We start from the raw sequence: 22,420 nt of genomic DNA, 5'->3' as shown, positions 1-22,420 counted from the left end.
AACTAAGGCACAGAAAGTTTGAGTAACTTGCCCTAGGTCACACAGCTAGCAAGGAAATCAAACCCAGGACTTCTTCCCCCAGAGCTGCAGTGGAAGTACCCAAAAGGTGTGATTTTCCCAGCCTGAGCTTCAGAGATATCCAGGCATCCTGGTCAGGACCGAGGAGGTACCAAAAGGTTGGGCTGATCCTATGGGAACACGGGGGCATGAAGTCAGTCCCAGGGGCAGGACCTCCAGCCTCCACCTGCCGCTTCCTACTGGCCCTCGAGAATGATTGAGTCACAGCTGCCTATTGTTGTGGTGGATTTTGAAGACTCCAGGAACTACCTCACATCTGTGAATATCTCCCTGCAGTTGAGTGCATGTGTGTATGTGTGTGTGTGAGATAAGGTACACAAAATGGGACTTCCAGGGTAGTCCAGTGGTTAAGACTCTGCGCTTCCACAGCAGGGCTCAAGGTTTGACCCCTTGTCAGAGAACTGTGATCCCACATGCCGTGGCAAAAAAAAAAATAATTATAATAATAACATGAAAATTACAAGTTTTAGTCACTTTCTTTCTTTCTCTCTCTCTCTTTCAAGCCAGAGACTTTACTGGGAAGTGGCACCCGGATGGAGAGCAGGAGGTTAAGGGAACCCAGGAGGACTTAGTTATTTTCAAGTGTACAATTCAGTGGCTTTTCGTGCATTCAGAAGGCTGTGCATCCATCACTGCTATCTAGTTTCAGAACATTTTTATTACCACAAAAGAAAACTGGTACCCATCAAAGAAGTCACTCCTTCCTACGCCCCTTCCCCCAGTCCTGGCAATCCTCAGTCTGCTTTCTGTATCACATCTCATTTGTCCTGGGGCTGCTTCTAATCCTGTTCCTTCTTCCTCCTCCCCAGAGCTCAGACACCTCCCAGACTGGGGAACCTCCAGGGTCATCAGGGTCGTTGGCAAGGGTGGCTATGTACAGATGTGCAGGCTGTAGCCTGTGGCAGCTTCGATGGAGCAGAGGCTGAGTCTGGAGTCAGCAGGAGTCGGAGGAGGGGAGCGAGGGGAGGGGAACCTGACCTAGAGGGCTGCACGGCCAGACCTTACCCACCTCAACCCCCAGCCCACCCCCAAGTCCAGTCACTTCCACACAAACGCTCTGGGATTCCAGCAGGCATTGAATGTGGAGTCGGGGTCCAAAGGTGAGCAAAAGAGTCGGAGCCCAGGAGCTCTCAGCGAGGAGAGGAAGCGGAAGGGAAGCTGGGTGCCCTAGCAGAGTCGCAGGGCCCTTGAGAGGGGGTGGGGTGGCAGGGGGGTGAGTGGCGGGTGCCGGAGGCCAGACAGGCCTGTGTGCAGGTTCCGGCCCTGTCACCTTCCAGCGCTCCTGCACTGTATGTGGCTGCAGTGTCCCCTCCTTGAAAATGGGGATAATGTGGACATGTTTCAGCCTTCACAAAGGAAGGACAGGTCCATGGATGAACCTTGAAGACATTATGCTCAGTGGAAGAAGCCAGACAGAGAAGGACAAATATTGCATGATCCTACTTTCATGTCATCAGGCTCACAGACAAGGAACGTAGAGGGGTGGCTGCCAGAGGTGGCGGGCTGGGAGGCGAGGGGGGCGGGGGGAGGCACGGGCAGGGGCAGCGGAGTTAATGTTTAATGGATGCAGAGTTTCAGTTTTGCAAGACGAGGCATTCGAGGAAGTCGTGGAGGTAGATAGTGGGGACGGTTGCACAACAGTGTTGAGTGCACTTAATGCCGCTGAACTTGTACTTAAATGGTTAAGGGACCTCCTAGGAGATCTAAGACTTCTCCTTCCAGGGCAGGGGATGTGGGTTCAATCCCTGGTCAGGGAGCTAGAATCCCATGTGCCTAGTGGCCAGAAAGCCACATCATAAAACAGAAGCGGTATGGTAACAAATTTAATAAAGACTTTCAAAATAAAAACGGGGCTTCCCTGGTGGCTCTGTGGTAAAGAGTCCTCCTGCCAGCGCAGGAAGCATGGGGTCAATCCCTGGTCCATGAAGATCCCACATGCCTCAGAGCAACGAAGGCCGTGCACCACGACCATCGAGCCTGCATTCCAGAGCCCAGGAAGCCCTCGTGGCCTAGAGCCCATGCTCCGCAACAAGAATCCATCATGATGAGAAGCCCACACTCCACAATCAGGGAGTAACTTCCGCTCACTGCAACCAGAGAAAAGCCCATTCAGCAATGAAGACCCAGCCCAGCCAAAAATAAGAAATAAATTAAAAAAAATTTTAAAGACTTCAAAAATGGTCCACATCAAGAAAAAAAACCTCTAAAAACATGATTAAAATGGTAAATTTCATGCTATCTGTATTTGATCACAATAATACAAAAAAAATCTCATTGGAGAAGTCGATAAAACAAAATAGTGCTAAATAGTGCCAGCTTGGAGAGAGGGTCCATTTCCCATGAGACTCTGCTGAGAGGGTGGCGTTGAGATGGAAGGGAAAGGAGACACCCACTCCCCAGCGCCTTTCTCTCCCACCTCCGTCATGACCTTCCTTTGGGCCAAAGTCATCTGGATGGTAGGGCAGACAAAGTCCCCTGCAGGGCAGGGTAGAAGGGCCCCATGTGTGAATCCCCCACAGCCACTGTAATGGATCAGCACACTCTTAGTGGCTTAAAAAAAAACAACACAAATGGGGACATGCCTGGTGGTCCAGTGGTGAAGAATCCAGATCCCACATGCATCGGGGCCGCTAAACCCATGAGCTCCCAATGCAGGGGACACCAGGTTCAATCCCTGGTCAGGAAACAAGATCTTACCTGCTGCAACTAAGACCCGACACAGCCAAATAAATCAGTAAATATTAAACACATACAAATGTATTGCCTCACCATTCTGGAAGCCGGAAGCTGAAATCAGTCGCTCTGGGCTACAGTCAAGGTGTTGACCACCTTCGTGCCTTCTGGACGGTCTGAGAGGAGACTCCGTTTCCTCGCCTTTTCCAGCTCCTGGAGCTCACGTTCCTTGGCTGGGGGCCACTTCCTCCTTCCTCAAGCCTTGTCACTCCCATCTCTGCCTCAGTCGGGGGTCCCACGGCCTTCTCCTCAGGCGAGTCTCTGTCCCCAGCCTCCCTCTGCCCGTCTCTCATAAAGACATCTGTCATCGGATGCAGTGCACGTGGGCTGTCGCCTCTGTCGTGTCTGACTCTTTGTGACCCTATGGACTTTAGCCACCCCGCGCCCCCAATCCCCACCAGGCTCCTCTGTCCATGGGATTCTCCAGACAAGAACACTGGAGTGGGTTGCCATTCCCTCCTCCAGGGGCTCTTCCCGACCCAGGGATCGAACCCACATCTCTTATGTCTCCTTCACTGGCAGGCGGGTTCTTTACCACCAGCGCCACCTGGGAAGCCCGATTGGATGCAGTGAAAGTGAAGTCGCTCGGTCGATTCCGACTCTTTGTGATCCCATGGGTGGTAGCCTACCACACTCCTCCGTCCACGGGATTTTGCAGTGAAAGTGAAAGTGGAAATGAAGTCGCTCAGTTGTGTCTGACTCTTTGGAACCCCATGGACTGTAGCCTACCAGGTTCCTCCGTCCATGGGATTTTCCAGGCAAGGATACTGGAGTGGGTTGCCATTTCCCACCCTAAATCCAGAATGATCTCATCTTGAGATCCTAAATTTAATTGCATCTGTAAAGACCTTTTTCTCAAATGAGCTCCCGTTCCCAGGTTGCAGTGGGTTAGGACTCGGACTGTCTTCTCTAGGGGGACCACCGTCAGCCCACTGCAGGACCCCCCACCCCGGTGATGTGCTGCCCCTGGCATGCTCTCTACCCACTTCCCTGCTCCTGAATCCCAGAGTCTCTTCCAAAAGCAAAGTCCCTGAACCCAAGCTCTGCTTTCAGGGGGACCTGGGCGAAGATGTTCAGCAGATCAGATGTGACCTCTGCCCCCTCATCAGAGGAGGGATGTAGGGACCGGCTGAGGGAGGGCAGGACTATCATACAGGCAGTCAAAGGTCTAGGAGGGATGAGGCAGGCTGGCCTCTAGATCCTGGAGCCCACACTCCAACACTAGGAGATCAGCTCAGGTCATGGTTCTGCCCACCACGCTGGGTCAGACTAAGGGGCTAGGGATGAACAGCCACGGGTACAAGCTTGACCTCTTCAACAGACCCCAAGGGACCCCCAGCTCCATCCCGGAGGCCCTAACTGCCCCTGCCTTGGAGAGAGGCTATAGTTCCAAGCCACTGATTTCTCCCCCACCCCCCGCCTGGAGCCACCCAATGTGACAGTCGCCAGCCACAGGCAGCTATTTAAATTCATGAAACGGATATGAACATGTCAGATATTTATGTAAATAAAAAATGTAAACAGCAAAATTAAACACGCAGTTGCACGAGCCACATTCCAAGTGCTCAACAGCTACGTGTGGCTCGTGCTGAGAGGACAGAGTATTCCAGCACTTGCAGGAAGTTCCTTTGGCAAGGGCTGCTCCAAGTCACCCCCCAGGGGCCGGCAGAGGCTGGGCCCTGACTCGGGAACAGGATGGACTAGGTGGGCGTGGAGCAGGGACCCCAGGGCCGGGAGGAGGGAGGTGTTTGTCCAAAGCCAGCTTGCGTTGACTCATCACTTCCGAGGCCCAGGCCTGGATGGGGGATTAAGCCTGAGCCAGTGACCAGAGGTTGGCCTGGGGTGGGAAAGGGGTTAGCCTGCTGTGGCTGGGCCTCCTGGGTCCAAGGCAGGAATGTTTGACCTCAGCAGAGACAGTAGACAAATGGCCTGGGCAGGTCCAGACTGGGTAGATAGGCCAACTTGCCGAGTTAGGGGCAGCTCTAGTTTGAATCAGAAATGGTCAAAACATCTGCTGCTTTACTTGTTACCACCTAGACTTCCCTCCCCGTGAGGCTATGGACCCCTGTCTTTCTGACCTCATCTGCCTGTCCAGAGCCTGGCAGTATCATTGTTCCTCTGCCCACCTCCCCACGGATGAGCAGTTAGGTCATTTCAGTTCTCTATTTTTTTAAAATCACAAATAATGCTTTTAATTATTTAGTTTCTTACAGTATTCATATGACGGAAACTGACAAATCCATGTTGTTGTTGTTTAGACGCTAGGGTTATGTCCGACTCTTTGCAATCCCATGGACTGTATAGCCTACCAGACTCCTCTGTCCATAGGATTTCTCAGGCAAGTATGCTGGAGTGGGTTGCCATTTCCTTCTCCATTCATTTCTTTAAAAAAAAATGTGGGGGGGGGGTTGCTGTGCTGCATGGCACATGGGATCTTATTTCCCTGACCAGGGGTGCAACCCGCACCCCCTGCATCGGAAGCACAAAGTCTTTTTTTTTAATATATAATTTTATTTATGTATCTGGCTGTACTGGGTCCTCCTCGCTGCCCAGGCTTTTCTCTAGTTGCGGCAAGTGGCGGCTACCCTAGTTTCAGTCCCTGGGCTTCCCATCGCCGTGGCTTCTCTTGTTGCAGAGCACTGACTCCAGAGCACTCAGGCTCAGTAGCTGCGGCTCCCGGGCCCGAGAGCACAATAGTTGTGTCTCACGGACTTAGTTGCTCCGCAGCATGTGGGTTCTTCCCAGATCAGGGATGGAACCCATGTCTCCTGCATCGGCAGGCGGATTCTTTACCACTGAGCCTCCAGAGAAGCCCCTGAAAGCGCAGAGTCTTAACCCACTGGACCACAGGGAAGTCCCAGGTCATTTCATTTCTTTACATGTGGTCATCAGCTTGCTCTTCTATCCCTTTCTCTTCCCAGACCGGGTTGTTCAGGCTGTATCTTGCTAGCTCCTATATCCCCAGGATGGGGCATCAGGTAGGTGCTCCGCAAATGGGAGGCACTCTGAGGGCAAGATCCTCCCCTCGGGACAGGGAAGCCTGGTTCCTAAGGAAATATCAGTGATGGTTGGGAGGGAGGGCCATGATGAGGGAGCCGGGGGTCCCTGCCTCCAGCGAGGGCCTCCAGCCACCCTCAGCCTGGGGTCTGGCTGCTTTCGTCACAGTGTCTTGGGGCCCGGTCCATAATTTTGTCTGCCTGCAGCGCTGCGTCCTTGGGGATATTCGAGAGATGCCGTGATCTCCCCCTAGGGACGTCATACTTTCACTGTCTCCTCATTCCTGCCCTACTGGCTCCCCGAGAGCAGGAACCTGTGTCCATTCTATTCCATCTGTATCCCGAGCACCTAGAACAGGACTTGTCACATAGTAGATGCTCAATAAATATTGAATGAAGGGACAAATGACTCCCTTCTCTTCCACCCCAGTTCTGACTCAGGACCTACTAGCTCTGGTTGGTCTTCCTCTGGGGACCTTCCCTGGGACCACAGTGCAGTGACCCTCTTGATCACACCATTCATTCATTCAGCATGACACTGGGCACTTACTCTGTGCCCGGCACCTGCTGCTGAATGGTGATTGAGGGAGGGACAAGGGTGCTGGCTCAGACTGCAGGGTTTAAATCCTGAGCCCCTTCCTGACCTTCCTGAGTAGGCGCTGAATGCACTGAATGCATTGGAGCTTCAGTTTCCACATCTGAAAATTAGGGAGAGGAAGAAGGCCAGTTTGCCCTCTTTGTTGTGGTTCCACTACTGTGTGCTTGCATCAGAACTTATCAGATGATACACTTGAAATATATGTACTCTGTTGTATGCCTAGCACACCTCGATGAAGCTAGAAATCACAGTGCTAGCATGCTTCCCTGAGCTAAGGACTTAGCGCAAGGCCTGGCACACAGTAAATGCTCAACAAAAGTTGATATTTTCTGTCATTATTACACGTTTTCAGTTCAGTTCAGTCGCTCAGTTGTGTCCGACTCTGCAACCCCATGAATCGCAGCACACCAGGCCCCCCTGTCCATCACCATCTCCCAGAGTTCACTCAGACTCACGTCCATCAAGTCCGTGATGCCATCCAGCCATCTCATCCTCTGTCGTCCCCTTCTCCTCCTGCCCTCAATCCCTCCCAGCATCAGAGTCTTTCCCAATGAGTCAACTCTTCGCATGAGGTGGCCAAAGTACTGGAGCTTCAGCTTTAGCATCATTCCTTCCAAAGAAATCCCAGGGTTGATCTCCTTCAGAATGGACTGGTTGGATCTCCTTGCAGTCCAAGGGACTCTCAAGAGTCTTCTCCAACACCACAGGTCAAAAGCATCAATTCTTCAGCGCTCAGCTTTCTTCACAGTCCAACTCTCACATCCATACATGACCACAGGAAAAACCATAGCCTTGACTAGACAGACCTTAGTCGGCAAAGTAATGTCTCTGCTTTTGAATATGCTATCTAGGTTGGTCATAACTTTTCTGCCAAGGAGTAAGCGTCCTTTAATTTCATGGCTGCAGTCACCATCTGCAGTGATTCTGGAGCCCAAAAAATAAACTCTGACACTGTTTCCACTGTTTCCCCACCTATTTCCCATGAAGTGATGGGACCAGATGTCATGATCTTCGTTTTCTGAATGTTGAGCTTTAAGCCAACTTTTTCGCTCTCCTCTTTCACTTTCATCAAGAGGCTTTCTAGGTCCTCTTCACTTTCTGCCATAAGGGTGGTGTTATCTGCATATCTGAGGTTACTGATATTTCTCCTGGCAATCTTGATTCCAGCTTGTGCTTCTTCCAGTCCAGCGTTTCTCATGATGTACTCTGCATAGAAGTTAAATAAGCAGGGTGACAATATACACCTTGACGTACTCCTTTTCCTATTTGGAACCAGTCTGTTGTTCCATGTCCAGTTCTAACTGTTGCTTCCTGACCTGCATACAGATTACTCCAGAGGCAGGTTAGGTGGTCTGGTATTCCCATCTCTTTCAGAATTTTCCACAGTTTATTGTGATCCACACAGTCAAAGGCTTTGGCATAGTCAATAAAGCAGAAATAGATGTTTTTCTGGAACTCTCTTGCTTTTTCCATGATCCAGCGAATGTTGACAATTTGATCTCTGGTTCCTCTGCCTTTTCTAAAACCAGCTTGAACATCAGGGAGTTCACAGTTCACATACTGCTGAAGCCTGGCTTGGAGAATTTTGAGCATTACTTTACTAGCATGTGAGATGAGTGCAATTGTGCGGTAGTTTGAGCATTCTTTGGCATTGCCTTTCTTTGGGATTGGAATGAAAACTGACCTTTTCCAGTCCTGTGGCCACTGCTGAGTTTTCCAAATTTGCTGGCATATTGAGTGCAGCACTTTCACAGCATCATGTTTCAGGATTTGAAACAGCTCAAGTGGAATTTCATCACCTCCACTAGCTTTGTTCGTAGTGATGCTTTCTAAGGCCCACTTGACTTCACATTCCAGGATGTCTGGCTCTAGATGAGTGATCACATCATCATGGTTATTTGGGTCATGAAGATCTTTTTTGTACAGTTCTTCTGTGTATTCTTGCCATCTCTTCTTACTATCTTCTGCTTCTGTTAGGTCCATACCATTTCTGTCCTTTATCAAGCCCATCTTTGCATGAAATGTTCCCTTGGTATCTCTAATTTTCTTGAAGAGATCTCTAGTCTTTCCCATTCTGTTGTTTTCCTCTATTTCTTTGCATTGATCGCTGAAGAAGGCTTTCTCATCTCTTCTTGCTATTCTTTGGAACTCTGCATTCAGATGCTTATATCTTTTCTTTTCTCCTTTACTTTTCACTTCTCTTCTTTTCCCAGCTATTTGTAAGGCCTCCCCAGACAGCCATTTTGCTTATTTGCATTTCTTTTCCATGGGGATGGTCTTGATCCCTGTCTCCTGTACAATGTCACGAACCTCATTCCATAGTTCATCAAGCACTCTATCAGATCTAGGCCCTTAAATCTATTTCTCACTTCCACTGTACAATCATAAGGGATTTGATTTAGGTCATACCTGAATGGTCTAGTGGTTTTCCCTACTTTCTTCAATTTGAGTCTGAATTTGGTAATAAGGAGTTCATGATCTGAGCCACAGTCAGCTCCTGGTCTTGTTTTTATTGACTGTATAGAGCTTCTCCATCTTTGGCTGCAAAGAATATAATCAATCTGATTTCGGTGTTGACCATCTGGTGATGTCCATGTGTAGAGTCTTCTCTTGTGTTGTTGGAAGAGGGTGTTTGCTATGACCAGTGCATTTTCTTGGCAAAACTCTATTAGTCTTTGCCCTGCTTCATTCCGCATTCCAAGGCCAAATTTGCCTGTTACTCCAGGTGTTTCTTGACTTCCTACTTTTGCATTCCAATCCCCCATAGAAAAGGACATCTTTTTTGGGTGTTAGTTCTAAAAGGTCTTGTAGGTCTTCATAAAACCGTTCAACTTCAGCTTCTTCAGCATTACTGGTTGGGGCATAGACTTGGATAACTGTGATATTGAATGGTTTGCCTTGGAGACGAACAGAGATCATTCTGTCGTTTTTGAGATTGCATCCAAGTACTGCATTTCGGACTCTGTTGACCATGATGGCTACTCCATTTCTTCTGAGGGATTCCTGCCCGCAGTAGTAGATATAATGGTCATCTGAGCTAAATTCACCCATTCCAGTCCATTTTAGTTTGCTGATTCCTAGAATGTTGATGTTCACCCTTGCCATCTCTTGTTTGACCACTTCCAATTTGCCTTGATTCATGGACCTGACATTCCAGGTTCCTATGCAGTATTGCTCTTTACAGCATCGGATCTTGCTTCTATCACCAGTCACATCCAGAACTGGGTATTGTTTCTGCTTTGGTTCCATCCCTTCATTCTTTCTGGAGTTATTTCTCTACTGATCTCCAGTAGGATATTGGGCACCTAATGACCTGGGGAGTTCCTCTTTTGGTATCCTATCATTTTGCCTTTTCATACTGTTCATGGGGTTCTCAAGGCAAGAATACTGAAGTAGCTTGCCATTCCCTTCTCCAGTGGACCACATTCTGTCAGACCTCTCCACCATGACCCGCCCGTCTTGGGTTGCCCTGCAGGCATGGCTTGGTTTCCTTGAGTTAGACCAGGCTGTGGTCCTAGTGTGATTAGACTGACTAGTTTTCTGTGCGTATGGTTTCAGTGTGTCTGCCCTCTGATGCCCTCTTGCAACACCTACCATTACATGTTTTACTTCACCTAATCCTTTCAAGGCCCTGTGGAGCAAGTATTAAGTGTCCAGTTTTGCAGATGGAGAAACCAAAGTTCAGAGAGTTGAAGACATTTCCCAAGGGTCACACAGCTAGGAAATGGAGGAGTGAGGATTTGATATCTTCGCTCACAGGCTCTTCCCAGTTTTACAGATGGAGAAACTGAGGTTCAGAGAGGTTAAGCCACTTGCTTAAGGTCACACAGCTGGTTATATGGCTGAGCCAGATTTCAAACCCAGTCTGGTTTCAAGCTAAAGCTTGATTTGATTTTGTATTTTGTCCCCTGTGGCCTGGCCTGTCCATCACTCAGGTCCCCAGGTGCAGGAGGGAATGGGGTCCTGACCTCCTGACCTGGGCCATCCCCAGGAACTGTCACACACTGGCCCCAGAAATGTAGCCCCACCGGTCTGGGCAGCATGGGCCCCGGCAGGGCAGGGAGGAAGTAGGCTTGGTCATGGGGAGGGGAGTTTTGGATTTGGGTTGGGCAGCCTGTCCTGCGGTGGAGATCCCAGGCCTGGCAGAGCCAGTCTGGCCCCAGGACTCCACCCAGCTCCACTCTCTGCCCTGACAGTGTGACCTCCTCACTGGGTGGCCCTCACTGCTCCATCTGAGAGGCCCAGGGATGGGCTTGAAATGAGGCGTCCAGAGATGTAGAGTAGGTTGTGCCGGCAAGCCATCCAGGGTTCACGATGAGGCTCAGATCTGCAAGATGCTATGAGGGTACAGTCTGGCTGGGCCAGAGGGGCCACCAGCCCGTGGGTGAGGCCAGGTCCAAGAGGCCCCTGCTGAGCAGAGGGTTAACCCCTCCATGGCTGGGTCCTACAGAAGGGCCAGCGTGGCCAGGGGCAGTGGGGGCTCAGCACCGCCGCTATTCACCTACTGGTCAGGAGCTGTTCCAATGTTTTATAGCAGACACAGTCATGCAGGTACACAGCCCTCCAGAGAGGGCCAGCAGGAAGGTCATCTGAGCTGCGGATGCTCCCTTGGGGGGCCTCGGGGTGGGACTCCCTGGCAGGCAGTGGGGAGGTGGCAGGATGGGGCAGCCTGCCAGGGGCCCCAGGCAGGTTTGGGCCAGAGGCACATTCCTGGGGGATGACTCAGGGGCAGGCAGAGTGGGTGACTCACCGTGGACCCTCTCTTGTCTCTGCTGCCAGCGGCCAGCCTCCTCTCTGGTCCCAGGGGGGCTGTGGTGGGGAGCTCACCGGCCCAGGGCTGAGTGTGAGTCAGCCCATCTGGACTGGATGTCCAGCATGATTTTCCATCCATTGCATTGTTCTGCGAGGAAAGTAAATACATGTTACAAAACACGGGGTGAAGCCGGGCCAGCCCCCTCCTGTCCCCTTGGAGGGCGGGGAGGAGAAGGCCCTCTATGCCACGCCAACATGGAGCACTGGCTCATCCACATTTTACAGATGGGGACGCCCGGTTCAGAGAGGTTAAGCCACCAACCCAAGGTCACACGCTGGGCAGGATTCAAACTGAGGCTGGCCTCAAGCTACAGCCTGTGGGTTCTTCCCCAGAGGGTGTAGACCAGGCCTGCCCATGTGCTGCGTCTCTCTGCTCACAACTGTGTCTCTCAGGGCAGCCCAGAGACCCACAAGCTTTAGCATCCTGGGGGGCGTGGGGGTGGGGTATGTGCTTGTTAACATGCAGATTCTGGGGGTCTAGCCAGACCCACCAACTGCAGTCTCAGGGGCCCTGGAATCTGCATTTCTGAATGCCCTCTAGGTGGGGGTGAGGCCGTACCCCTGGAGATAGGAGAACGGCTGTCTGTGCACAGGGGGGCTGGGCCTCTGCCGTGGGAGGGGAGGCTCCATGGTGAGGAACTGGCCTCCCATCCTGCACACCCCTCTCTCTGCGGGAATGCTGCCCTTCTTGTTTCAAACTGGTTCACCGAAACACCTGAGCCAGCCAGGGAGTGAGCGAGCGCCTCTCCAGCTGCTGGGGAAACAATGATTGCAAACAGGGAGGGTGTGGATGACCCTTCAGATGGGGTGGCCTCCTGGGAGACGGCCGCCTGGCCCAGCTCTAGGCAGAGGACGGGGTTCAGGGGCCAAAGGTGGCCTGGTTGCCAGGGAACAGAACGGCCGGGCAGGTACCATCCCTTCAGGGTGAACATCAAGTCAACCCCTTGGGGAAAGCAAACACACTCCCCAAGCCCCCACCCCACGGCACAGGCAGAGCGGATGAGTCACTTGGCATATGAGGGCTCCTCGGAACCAAGCAAATCCCATCTGCCCACAGGAGGATCCACAGGGCCCAGATCCCAGCTCCCACCCCATCTAGCCTGCCCACGGAGTGTCAGGCACACGTGTACACACTCACACACACACACACACACACACACACACACACACACACCTTGCCCCAGCTAGAAACCCAGATTCTAGAGGCTGGAGGGAAGCGGGATGGTGAAGGACAACTCAGTTCCTCCCCAAATCTACTCATTCTCCCCTAAGCACTTGGGCCAGGCCCAGCTGAGTCAGCCCACGAGGGTGGAGACGGGTGGGGGTCCAAGAGCGTGGGGCCAGAGCAGGCTAAGCCAGGAACCAGCCCAGCTGGCACTGGGCCTCTCAGGGCCTCAGTGAGCTTCCCTGGAAGATAAGAGACCTTCCTCTTGGGAGGGAGGGTCCTTGGAGAGTCAGTGGGGGTCTCTGGGGAGTGTCAACCCGCTGAAGCATATTGGCCACGTGCTGTGTTGCCTGGCATGGAGTCGGTCCTCAATAATGGAGAAATGGTATTAATATCATCAATGTCACATAACATCATCAGTGTCACGGCTGTTATTCAGCAGCTGAGCTATCAGTGTGCTCACCTGGAGGTCCCTAGTTTGGTTTCCTCTTAGAAGCCAAACTTCACTTTTCTAGGTGTGGGGAAGGAGGATTTGGAAGTTGGGAGAAGTCTGGAGTTCTGAAACAGTTTGGAGTTCCTATAATTGCTTGTAACCCTCAGCCCCACGAGCATGGAGCCTCCACCTGCAGAGGTCAACCCCTCCCATTTGTGGGACCCTCACTCAGGGCCTAGGGGCATGCCAAGTGCTTAACACATGGGATCTCACCTAGGAGGCGGATACTATGCTGCTGCTGCGGCTGCTGCTGCTGCTGCTGCTGCTAAGTCGCTTCAGTCGTGTCCGACTCTGTGCAACCCCATAGACGGAAGCCCACCAGGCTCTTCCATCCATGGGAATTTCCAGTCAAGAGTACTGGAGTGGGGTGCCATTGCCTTCTCCGGGGTGGATACTATAGTTGTGTCCATTTCACAGATGGGGAAAACTGAGGCTCAGAAGCACAAGATGACCTGTGTACAAGCTGCAACACCTGAAAGAGACTGAGAACTCCAGGGCTCCCCAGGCTGCCGCCCCTCACCCCGTCTTTGGAGCCCTGATAAGGTTCATCTCCCTAGGCTCAGCCCAGTTGGCTTTGTAGTTGCTGTCTCTTTGTCTCTGGCCTTAGACTATCAGCAACTTGAAGATAGGGAGGCTTCCTTCCTTAACATGGGTTCCATTTTGCTCAAATGTTGTATCTTCCATAATCCTTATCAACCAGTATCTTTCAGTCCAGTAAGGAAGACTGACAAGGAAGGAGGTTAACACCATAGAATGTAGTGGACCCTAACAGAGGGGCATGAAGTGGGGAGTGGAGGCAGGGAAGGGTCTGGGAAGTGGGAATGCCGGGCTTGGGTCATTTTGAAATGAGTCTTGTAAAAGTAACTGAAGGACTTCCCTGGTGGTTCACTGGTTAAACCTCTGCATTTCCAATGCAAAGGGTACAGGTTCAATCCCTGATTGGGAAATTAAAATCCCACATGCCACATGGCTAAAAAATAGAAAGTAATTGAAAAAAGACATTGAAAAATTAATCCAAGCACATATAGAAATAATATCCAAAGGAAGTTTTAAAAAATGACAAAATCCAAACACTATGAAAGAGCATACAATGAAAATTCATATTTGTTTCCTGAGGGGACTCATGGCTAACAAAGTCTTGTGGATACTTCCAGGAATTTTCTGTACATATAGGCATATATATTCTCTGTTTCTCTCTCACGCTTTGCTCCTGGCGCCTGACAACGAATTCCACATCTCATTCATTTCCAGCTGCACAGTCTTCCCAGAGTAGATGCGCTCTGGGTTATTTAACCACCTGATCCCCATCCCAGTGGCCATCAGGCTGTTCCCAGGATCTCCTCCCTAGCAACGGTGCTGCCGTGAATGACTCCTATTTACTCTCTAAGGGAAAGGTAACCCGGAGAAGGAAGGAAGAGAGTTTCCATGCAGAGTTGTGCCATAAAACAGGGGGTTGGACAGTATTCCCTCCTGAGCCCTTTGGCTCACTTAGGGGCACAGGAAGGGGTCCAGGCTGAGCAAGTTTTGTCCTGACTTCAGGCCAGGTCTAGACCCCAAGTCACTCCCCCCACCACCACCAAGCTGTGTGTTCTGAAGCCTTGGGCTCCTCCCTGACACCTATTCCCAATGGGCTTGTAGTCTGGACTTATAGTCTCTAGGTCTCCTGCATTGCAGGTGGATTCTTTACCATCTGAACCGCCAGGGAAGCCCAATGCTTGTAGTGGGACTCTAGGTCCCACCCTACTCCCACCCCCGGAGCTAACCTCAGACTTGGGGAGGGAAGTCCCTGCAGGTTGGAGGGAATTGCTCAAGCACTGAGCTGCCTCATGGGGAACTCCCCACCTAGAAGGGGCATCTGAGAGAGAAGCCAGGGCAGTGCCAAGTTCAGAGAGGAGAGAATGGTTAGGTGTGGCTGGAAGGTCTGTACAGGGTTCCCTATCTGAGAGCTGCAGGCAAGATCCCTCACTCCTGGTTTCTCATAGAGGGGCCAGGGACCACCAGGGGGACTTGCTAAAAGTTTAGACCCCTGAGACCTTTCCTGCGCACAGCCCCTCAATCAGGAGCTGGAGGGGGGTCACACCCCGGAATCTGCATTTTACAAGCTCCCCTGGGGAAGCTGAGCTGCTGCTCCTCCCAGCATCCTTTATCCTTTTTAGGCCTTCAGATCCCAACTTGAGGTTGTCAATGTATTGTTAGTAGTATTAGCATCTGTCTTTCCCTCTCCGTTAAGAGAAAGGCCTTTTATGTTTTCGTTTTGTTTTTCCCTTTTCTCATCAACGTAGCAGAACCAGGCAGCCACGGCTGGGAGAATGCCCATATCTGTGGAATGAGCCAATGAACGAGCCCACTGAAAGCGATAGACCCTCGCCCTCAAAATGTGCATTTGGACACACACACATTTTGAAAGCAACTGTAGGAGGATCTGCAGACCCCCTTAAGCCCACCGCAGATATCCCCTAACAAGTAAGGTTTTCCCAGAATCTCTGTAAGGGACAACAGATGACCTAAAGCAGCCATCCCCAAACTATTTGGCACCATGGACTGGTTTCATGGAAGACAATTTTTCCGAGGACGGGGTTGGGGGGGGATGGTTTCAGGATGATTCAAGCACATTACTGTTTGTTTTTTTTTTTTAAATTGGGGGATAATTGCTTTGCAATGTTGTGGTGGTCTCTGCCATACATCAACATGAAACAGTTATATATATATATCCCCTCCATCCCCACAATAATAAACTGTCTCCTCCCAGTAAGAAGAAACGCCTAAATGGAGGTGCCAGGCACTGAACCCGGGGCCTCGTGCATGCTAAGCACACGCTCTACCATTGAACTACACCCCCGCTACTACACTTACTGCGCACTTTTATTTCTATTATTATTACATCAGCTCCACCACAGATCATCAGGCATTAGATACTGGAGGTTGGGGGACCCCATGGCCTACAGGACACTGTTCTCAAATGCTCTGGGGTCTGGGGCAGGAAAAGCCTGTAGGAATCAACTTCCTCATCAACCTCCTTATTTTTTAAATAAAAAGCGGCTGGGGAAGTGACTGGCCTGAGGACTCTGGATGCCTGTGGCGGGGAGTCTGCCTCCTTCCCTCATCATTGCTCCCCATCTGGGCCCTTTGGCATCTCCCCTGAGGACTGGGTGCTCCTCCTTCCCAGCTGGGCTCAACACCAGCAGTGCCCTCCAGAGGGACGCTGAAGGGCTCCCTGCTGTCACGGCCCCACTCTGGCTCAGGGCCAGACCCGGGGTTACTGGCTGTCTAACTGCAGCCTTCTCCGCAGGCACACAGAGCAGCAGGGCCCCGGCGTGACTGGCCTCTGCTGGCACAGATGTAACTTGGCACATGGGACTGTGTGAAGTGTTGTGTGAATGATCTACAGGAATCCCTATGGGGTGGGGTGCGGTTGTTACCACTGTTCGACAGATAAAGGAAACTGAGGCTGGGAGCAAGAGAAGCCTTGCTGAAGAGTCAGCTGACCATTCAAAACAGCAGGATTTGAACTCAGGTAGGCGCACTCTGGGGCTTCCCAGGTGGCTCAGAATCCGCCTGCCAATCCTAGAGACGCAAGTTCGATCCCTGGGTCTGGAAGATCCCCTGGAGAAGGAAATGGCTACCATTTCTTGGCTACTCCTGTGTTCTCGCCTGGGAAATCCCATGGAAAAAGGAGCCTGGCGGGCTACAGTCCGTGGGATCGCAACGAGTCGGACACGACTTAGCATCTAAACAACATCAAGGCGCACTCCCAAGGTCCCTTTTCTCAACTGCTATCGACAGTCCTACCACCTGAGAGTAATTCACTAGCTATCGGGGCATAGAGACCCGTCAGGCTGTCCCATCTGACTGGGGACCCCACCGGGGTGTCAGCCAAGAAAAGGGAGCCCCGGTGCCCAAGACGGGCATCCGAGACCCGGGTGAGGGTCCTCAGCCTGGGGCGCGTGCGCCAGGCCGGGAGTCAGGGGCGAGGGGGCCGCGGAGCGCGCTCGGAAGAGCCGCCAGTGCGCCTCCGCCCGCCTGCCCAGCTTCTCGAGTGTCCGCGCTGGGAGGTGGGGTGGGATGGGCCGGGTCCTCCCAGGACCCCGTGTCCCCACCCAGATTCCAGGCCGGGCGCCCAGCTCGCTCCAGCCTGGCCGAGGGAGCGCCTGGAAGCCCCGCCCCCCGGCGCCCCGCCCCCGGGAAGGTAAGCGCCACCTTCTCGGGAGCGGCGGGGGCAGCCGCGGCCTGCGGGCGCCCCGCCCCCCGCGAGTAGTGACGGGCCGCCGCCGCCGCGCCGCACTCGGGGCTCCCGCGTCGCCGCCCGCTCACCTGCGCAGGCTGCCCGCCCCTCGGTGCGCGCCGGGGCCTCCGCCGCCCCGTGCCCAGCCCGGCGCAGCGACCCGCCGCCCCGCCCGGCCGCCACCATGAACTCGCTCTTCAGGAAGAGAAACAAAGGCAAATACAGCCCCACGGTTCGGACCCGCAGGTGAGGGGCCGCGCTGGGCCGGGATGCGGGGCCCGGGCCGTGAGGGGAACGGCCGGGCCTCCGGGGCCGCGGCGGCTGGGAGGGGGTGCGCACCGCCCTGGGAGCTCCGCGGGGCGGGGAACCCAGCCGGGAGTGCGCGGCGCGCGGGGACGCGGGCGCCCGAGGGCCACCCTTGAGCTGGGAAGCACGGCCGAGGTGGGAATGGAGGTGGGCCGGGGGCGCGGAAGGAAAACACGCTGTTTGGCCCCGGAAAGTTCTAGGAGCCGGGAGAGTACTGGCTTGGGCGCTCAGAGAGCAAGGTACTGAGGTGGAGTCACTGGGGGGTGGGGGTGGGGGTCTCCGCGTCCCGCGGTCGCTCTTGGGCCAGGGGTCCTCGCGGGCTAGGAAGCACCGCCCAGGTGGAGAGTGGTGTGTCCGGCGGACGCTACACCCAAGGCGGGGCGGGGTGGGGGGCGACGGGGGCGAGGGTGTGTGCAGGGACAGAAGCACCGTCTAGGGGCGCACGCACGCGGTGAATTTGAGCTGGAGCGGGGGCGTGTCGGGGGACGTTCACCAGCGCTCCTTGGAGGGGCGCACAGGTGCTTCTGGAGTCGGGGAGGCGAGAGGTGAGGGGACGAATTGGGGGGCGGGGAACGTGCCACCTGCAGCAGAACTTTCCGGCACCTGCCATCCTGCGCTCCAGAGCCTGGTTCGGAGGAATCCGTGGGTGTGGGGTCGGGTTGGAGGAACCCGGGCTGAGGCACCCCTGGTCCACACTCCCTACCCCACCCCGAGGTCTGCGCAGCTCCTGGGAGGGCGGTCGGGCCTTCTCCCTGAATGATTTCTCAGGGGCGTGGCTGCCCCCAGCACCCCCCCGCCAACCAGCGCCGAAACTGGCGGCGTCTCTGAGAGCCTCTGGTTCCCAGGGCCGCCTGGGAAGGGAATGACATGTCTCGATGTGTTTGCGTTGAAACGGCAGCCCACGTCCACGTCTGCTTGGTAAGCCTAATGTATTCACTTAATAACCGGTTTAGGGGAACCTCAGTGGAGATGCTGAGATTGAGGGAGGGGGCAGGACCTCAGACCCTTCCTTGGCCTCTCTCTAGGGAAAAGGAGGCAGGGGCTATAGATGGGAGGGAGCCTTTATCCACAAGGGGCTTCAGGCAGGTGGGGAAACTAAAAAAAAATTGCAGAGCCCACCTGCCCAAGTGTATCCACCCCAAAGTGCCCTCATCTGAGACCCCCTCCCCTGGAAGCAGTCCCTCACTCTCTCCCAGGCCAGGGATGAAGGCGAGGAGACCCTGGCCTGCACTCCCACCCTGCCCCCCGTGGTCCAGCCCAGGCAGACCTGTCTGACAGGTGCAGGCAGCTTGGGCATGGTGTGGAGAGGGTGGGCCCTCCATGTCTTTGTTCAGTCAGTTCAGTTGCTCAGTCGTGTCTGACTGTTTGTGACCCCATTGACTGCAGCAAGCCAGGCCTCCCTGTCCATTGCCAACTCCAGGAGCCTGCTCAATCTCATGTCCATCGAGTCAGGGATGCCATCCAGCCATCTCACGGTGCCCTCACCTGAGACGTAGAGTGTGGGCCCTCCATGCCTTTGAGTTCCAGGCTTTTCAGAAACTCCCCTCTCCTGTGACCCCACTGCCCCTTCTCCCCTTTGCCTTGTTTCAAGTTTAGAAGCATTTCTTTCCCTCCCCTCTCGGGATCCCCTCCCACCCCCGCCCCCACCACACACACACACACAAGCCTGCCTGATCTTTCCCAGCCCCAGGGATTGGGCAGGGCTCTGCGTGCTGCTCCTCAGTGGCCAGGTCCAGCTGGCTCTCCAGCCCAGCTGGGGTCCCGTCCAGTCCCTGAACTAGTCTTTCAGATGTTGCACAACCAGATGCTCCGTGCCAGCCAGGGAGGGCTGTGCTGTTCTCCCCCCACTAAGACCAGGGCCCCTCCAATCCTCCACCCACATGCACACACCCACACACCAGGAGATGGGCCAGCCTCGCCCTGCTCTCCGCCTCCCTCATCCCTCTGAGCTTCCCCTTCTTCCAGCTCTCCATCTGTCCAGTCCCCCAAGGGCTGGGCTTGGACCTAACAAAAGGTTATAATGAATCTGGACAATCTGGGAGGGTCTTGGCCTTCCCAGCAGAGGGCAGGAAGGAAGCAATTAACATCCTTTACAGCTTCAGGGACTCAGGGTTAATGGGCATGGATCCTGCACTTCGAAATACCCCTGGCCCAAGGCAGCCATCCGCTGCCCCTAGCTGAATGTGTGATCTCAGCTTGGAGGTCTCTTTCTCCAGGAAGCCCTCCCCGATTCTTCCCAAGATGGGATGAGATTCTTCCTTTGGGCCCCGTGGCCTTGCACAGTCACAGCCCTGTGTAGATGCCAGGTGACCGTGGTCTTGCCAGCCCAGCATGTTCCCCTTGGTGGAGACAAGTTCATGGAACAGATTGCAGGGTCGAAGGTAGCCTCTTGAGTGTTACCCAGTGCTTGGCCCTGTACCCATAGCTCTAAGATGCGGTCGCTGGTCACAGGGTGCTGACCCCTAAGTTACTCTTGCACCCTGAGTTTTCTGGGGGCTTCCTCTTCTGTCTGGGGGAGGCAGGGTTGCCAGTGAGATTCAGCATTGAGGTGGTCAGTTGAACACCTCGCCTCTTGTTCCAGAGAGGCTCAGGAACCTCTCTGAATCTCAGTTTCTTCATCTGCAAGGCAGGCCTGGTACTAATATCTTCCAAGTGGGGTTGCTGGGAGGAGCCAACATAACAATGGAGAGGATTCCGCCCACCCCCTGCAAACCTTCCCCCCCCCCGCCCCCGCGCTCCCCCCTCCCCTCCCCCCCCCTCCCTGCCTTCACCTCCCCCACCCCCCCCCACCCCCGTTTCCCCAGACTCATAGGAAGTGCCCAGAGTGAGGGTCAGCATCCCTGCCCCCAGCAAAGGGGATTCAGGAGCCAGTACTTGTGACTCGCACACAACCCCGCGGTCGCAGGCTCTGGGTGGCACAAGTGAACAGAAATTCGTGAATGGAGAGCCCCTTAGGAGAAAACCGCCCCTCCCTGTTTGTCAGCCTGGCAGCAGCTGGAACTGGGTGTGAGCCCCGCTGCTCCCGCTGCCCTGGTTTCTGATGACAGGTGTCGGCACTGGTGCTCACGCCTGCGCTAATGACAGGGTCAGGCTGCTGGTGCAAGGTCACCAAGGATAGTGTCCAGCTCAGCGGGGAGGGCCGTGAGGGGCCCCGGTCCTACTGCCCTGCTTGGATGCTGAGAGTACAGCCCTGGCCAGTCCTGGCTCTCCAGCTGTGCCACTTGGGGAGAGCTGCTTGGCCTCTCTGAGCCTCTGCTTTCTCAGCTGTGGAATGGGCATAAAAATACTACCTGCCTGGTGATATTGTTGACATGATGATTAAAGGGAATAATGCAGGGAAAGGGTTGAGAATTACAGGAAGCCTCGTTCCACAGCAGCTGTGGTAGTTATAACTGTTGAATACATTTGAGTAGGCACCTGCTATGTAGCTGGGATTGAGCTGAATGCCACGATGGACAGGCAGTGCACTGCACAACTCCTGGGGTGTCATTCCGGGGAGTAGGGGTGGCTGTGGAGGAGACGTTGACAGTCTCTACATTTGATGGAATTTTGCTTAATTACCGCTGTGGTTGCAGGACTGTGTCATGGTAGTGATGGGAACCACTGAGAGTTTGGGAGGCATAGCGCTGGACAGATGAGATTTCCAGCCTGATGGCCCTGTTGCTCCCTGACTGGTCTGAAGTGAGATCTGTCAGGGTTAGGGTGGAGACCTGGATTATCGGGGAGGACTCCCTGGGATGTGTCTGAACTGTCATTGGGAAGAATGGATGGTTAGACCCAGCTCTGCAATTAGACCGAACTCTGCCTGTGTTTGCGTTTGGCAAAGAAATTTGGCCTCGCTAGAAGCCTCGGCTTTCCCTTCAGTAAAATGGGACTAATTTTGTCCCTCTACCCAGACCTCGGTCCCAGTAAGCACCCAGCAGCCTGGCCTCACTTCCTGACCTCACCTAGGCAAAATCCTACAAGAATGGCCCAGTCCTAATGGGGACATCCTGTGGGGGAGGCAGGGCCCAAGGGTTTGGAGGCTGGTGAAAGGGGCATGTGTCCTCATGGAAGCTAGCTGGGGTACCCTGGGTCCCTCGGTGATGAAGAGCATGTCATCCAGGTGTGGGTTCAAGCCCCAGCTTTGCCTCTCCTGAGGTATGTGTCCTTGGGCAGGTCACAAAACACTTGAGTCTCAGTTTCCTCATCTATGAAATGGGAGTGTTTCATCCGCAGCAGCCATCAGCTGGTGAGGTTGCTAGTGGCTCAAGTGAGATGATGCATGTGACGGGCCCAGCTCCAGTGAGTGCTCAGTAAGTCAAGGCAGTGACAGTGGTGACTGCACACTGCTGTTGAAGATGAAAAGTGAAAGTCGCTCAGTTGTGTCTGACTCTTTGTGACCCCATGGACTATACAGTCCATGGATTTCTCCAGGCCAGAATACTGGAGTGAGTAGCCATCCCCTTCTCCAGGGGATCTTCCCAACCCAGGGATCCAACCCAGGTCTCCTGCATTGCAGGCGGGTTCTTTACCAGCTGAGCCCCAAAGATGAGGATGGTGCTAAGAACGGGGCTGACCAGGCAGCTGGGCTCCTTCCAGCTGTGGAGGCTGTTGCCCCAGGGGCACAGGAGGTCAGCTGACTCCCATTCTTTCGCCCTAGCATTCAGGTGGACCCCACACACACACCTTAAGAAGACACATGGAGAGACACACCTCCGTGCATTGATCAGTGTCGGCTGAACAGCCCGAACAGTCTGCAGGAGGGCCCTGTCAGCAAAGTTCACCTCCCACTACACGGGTAGCCGGGACTGGAGTGATCCGCCCAGCCGTTTCTCAGCACCTGCTGTGCCCCCAGCACAGACATGTTGTTTTATATATATATATATGAAATGTTTTATATATATATAAAGGATGTTTATGTTTATATAAAGGATGTTATATATATATGAAATCTCATTCTGACGCTGAGCCTGTAAGGCTACTGCTGGTATCCCATTTCACAGAGAGGAACACTGAGGCCAAGAGTAAAGGTACT

At 53.8% G+C, this 22,420-nt stretch overlaps 1 protein-coding gene across 3 annotated transcripts in view; it reads left to right on the top strand.

The window, feature by feature from the left end:
• The first annotated feature begins 17,049 nt into the window (after positions 1-17,049).
• Positions 17,050-22,420, top strand: part of PPL (periplakin) — a 47,900-nt gene continuing 42,529 nt past the window's right edge. For 2 of the 3 annotated variants that reach the window (XM_069570669.1, XM_069570668.1), the window contains exon 1: positions 17,348-17,642. In XM_069570669.1, the coding sequence (XP_069426770.1) occupies positions 17,545-17,642 (98 nt within the window). In that variant the 5' untranslated portion in view covers positions 17,348-17,544. The other variant, XM_069570670.1, reaches the window with a different exon arrangement.

The sequence above is a fragment of the Ovis canadensis genome, chromosome 24, assembly GCF_042477335.2.
Source record: "Ovis canadensis isolate MfBH-ARS-UI-01 breed Bighorn chromosome 24, ARS-UI_OviCan_v2, whole genome shotgun sequence".
Lineage (NCBI taxonomy): Eukaryota > Metazoa > Chordata > Mammalia > Artiodactyla > Bovidae > Ovis > Ovis canadensis.
The sequence above is the reverse complement of the archived record's forward strand: the minus strand, read 5'-3'. Positions and strand labels throughout refer to the sequence as shown.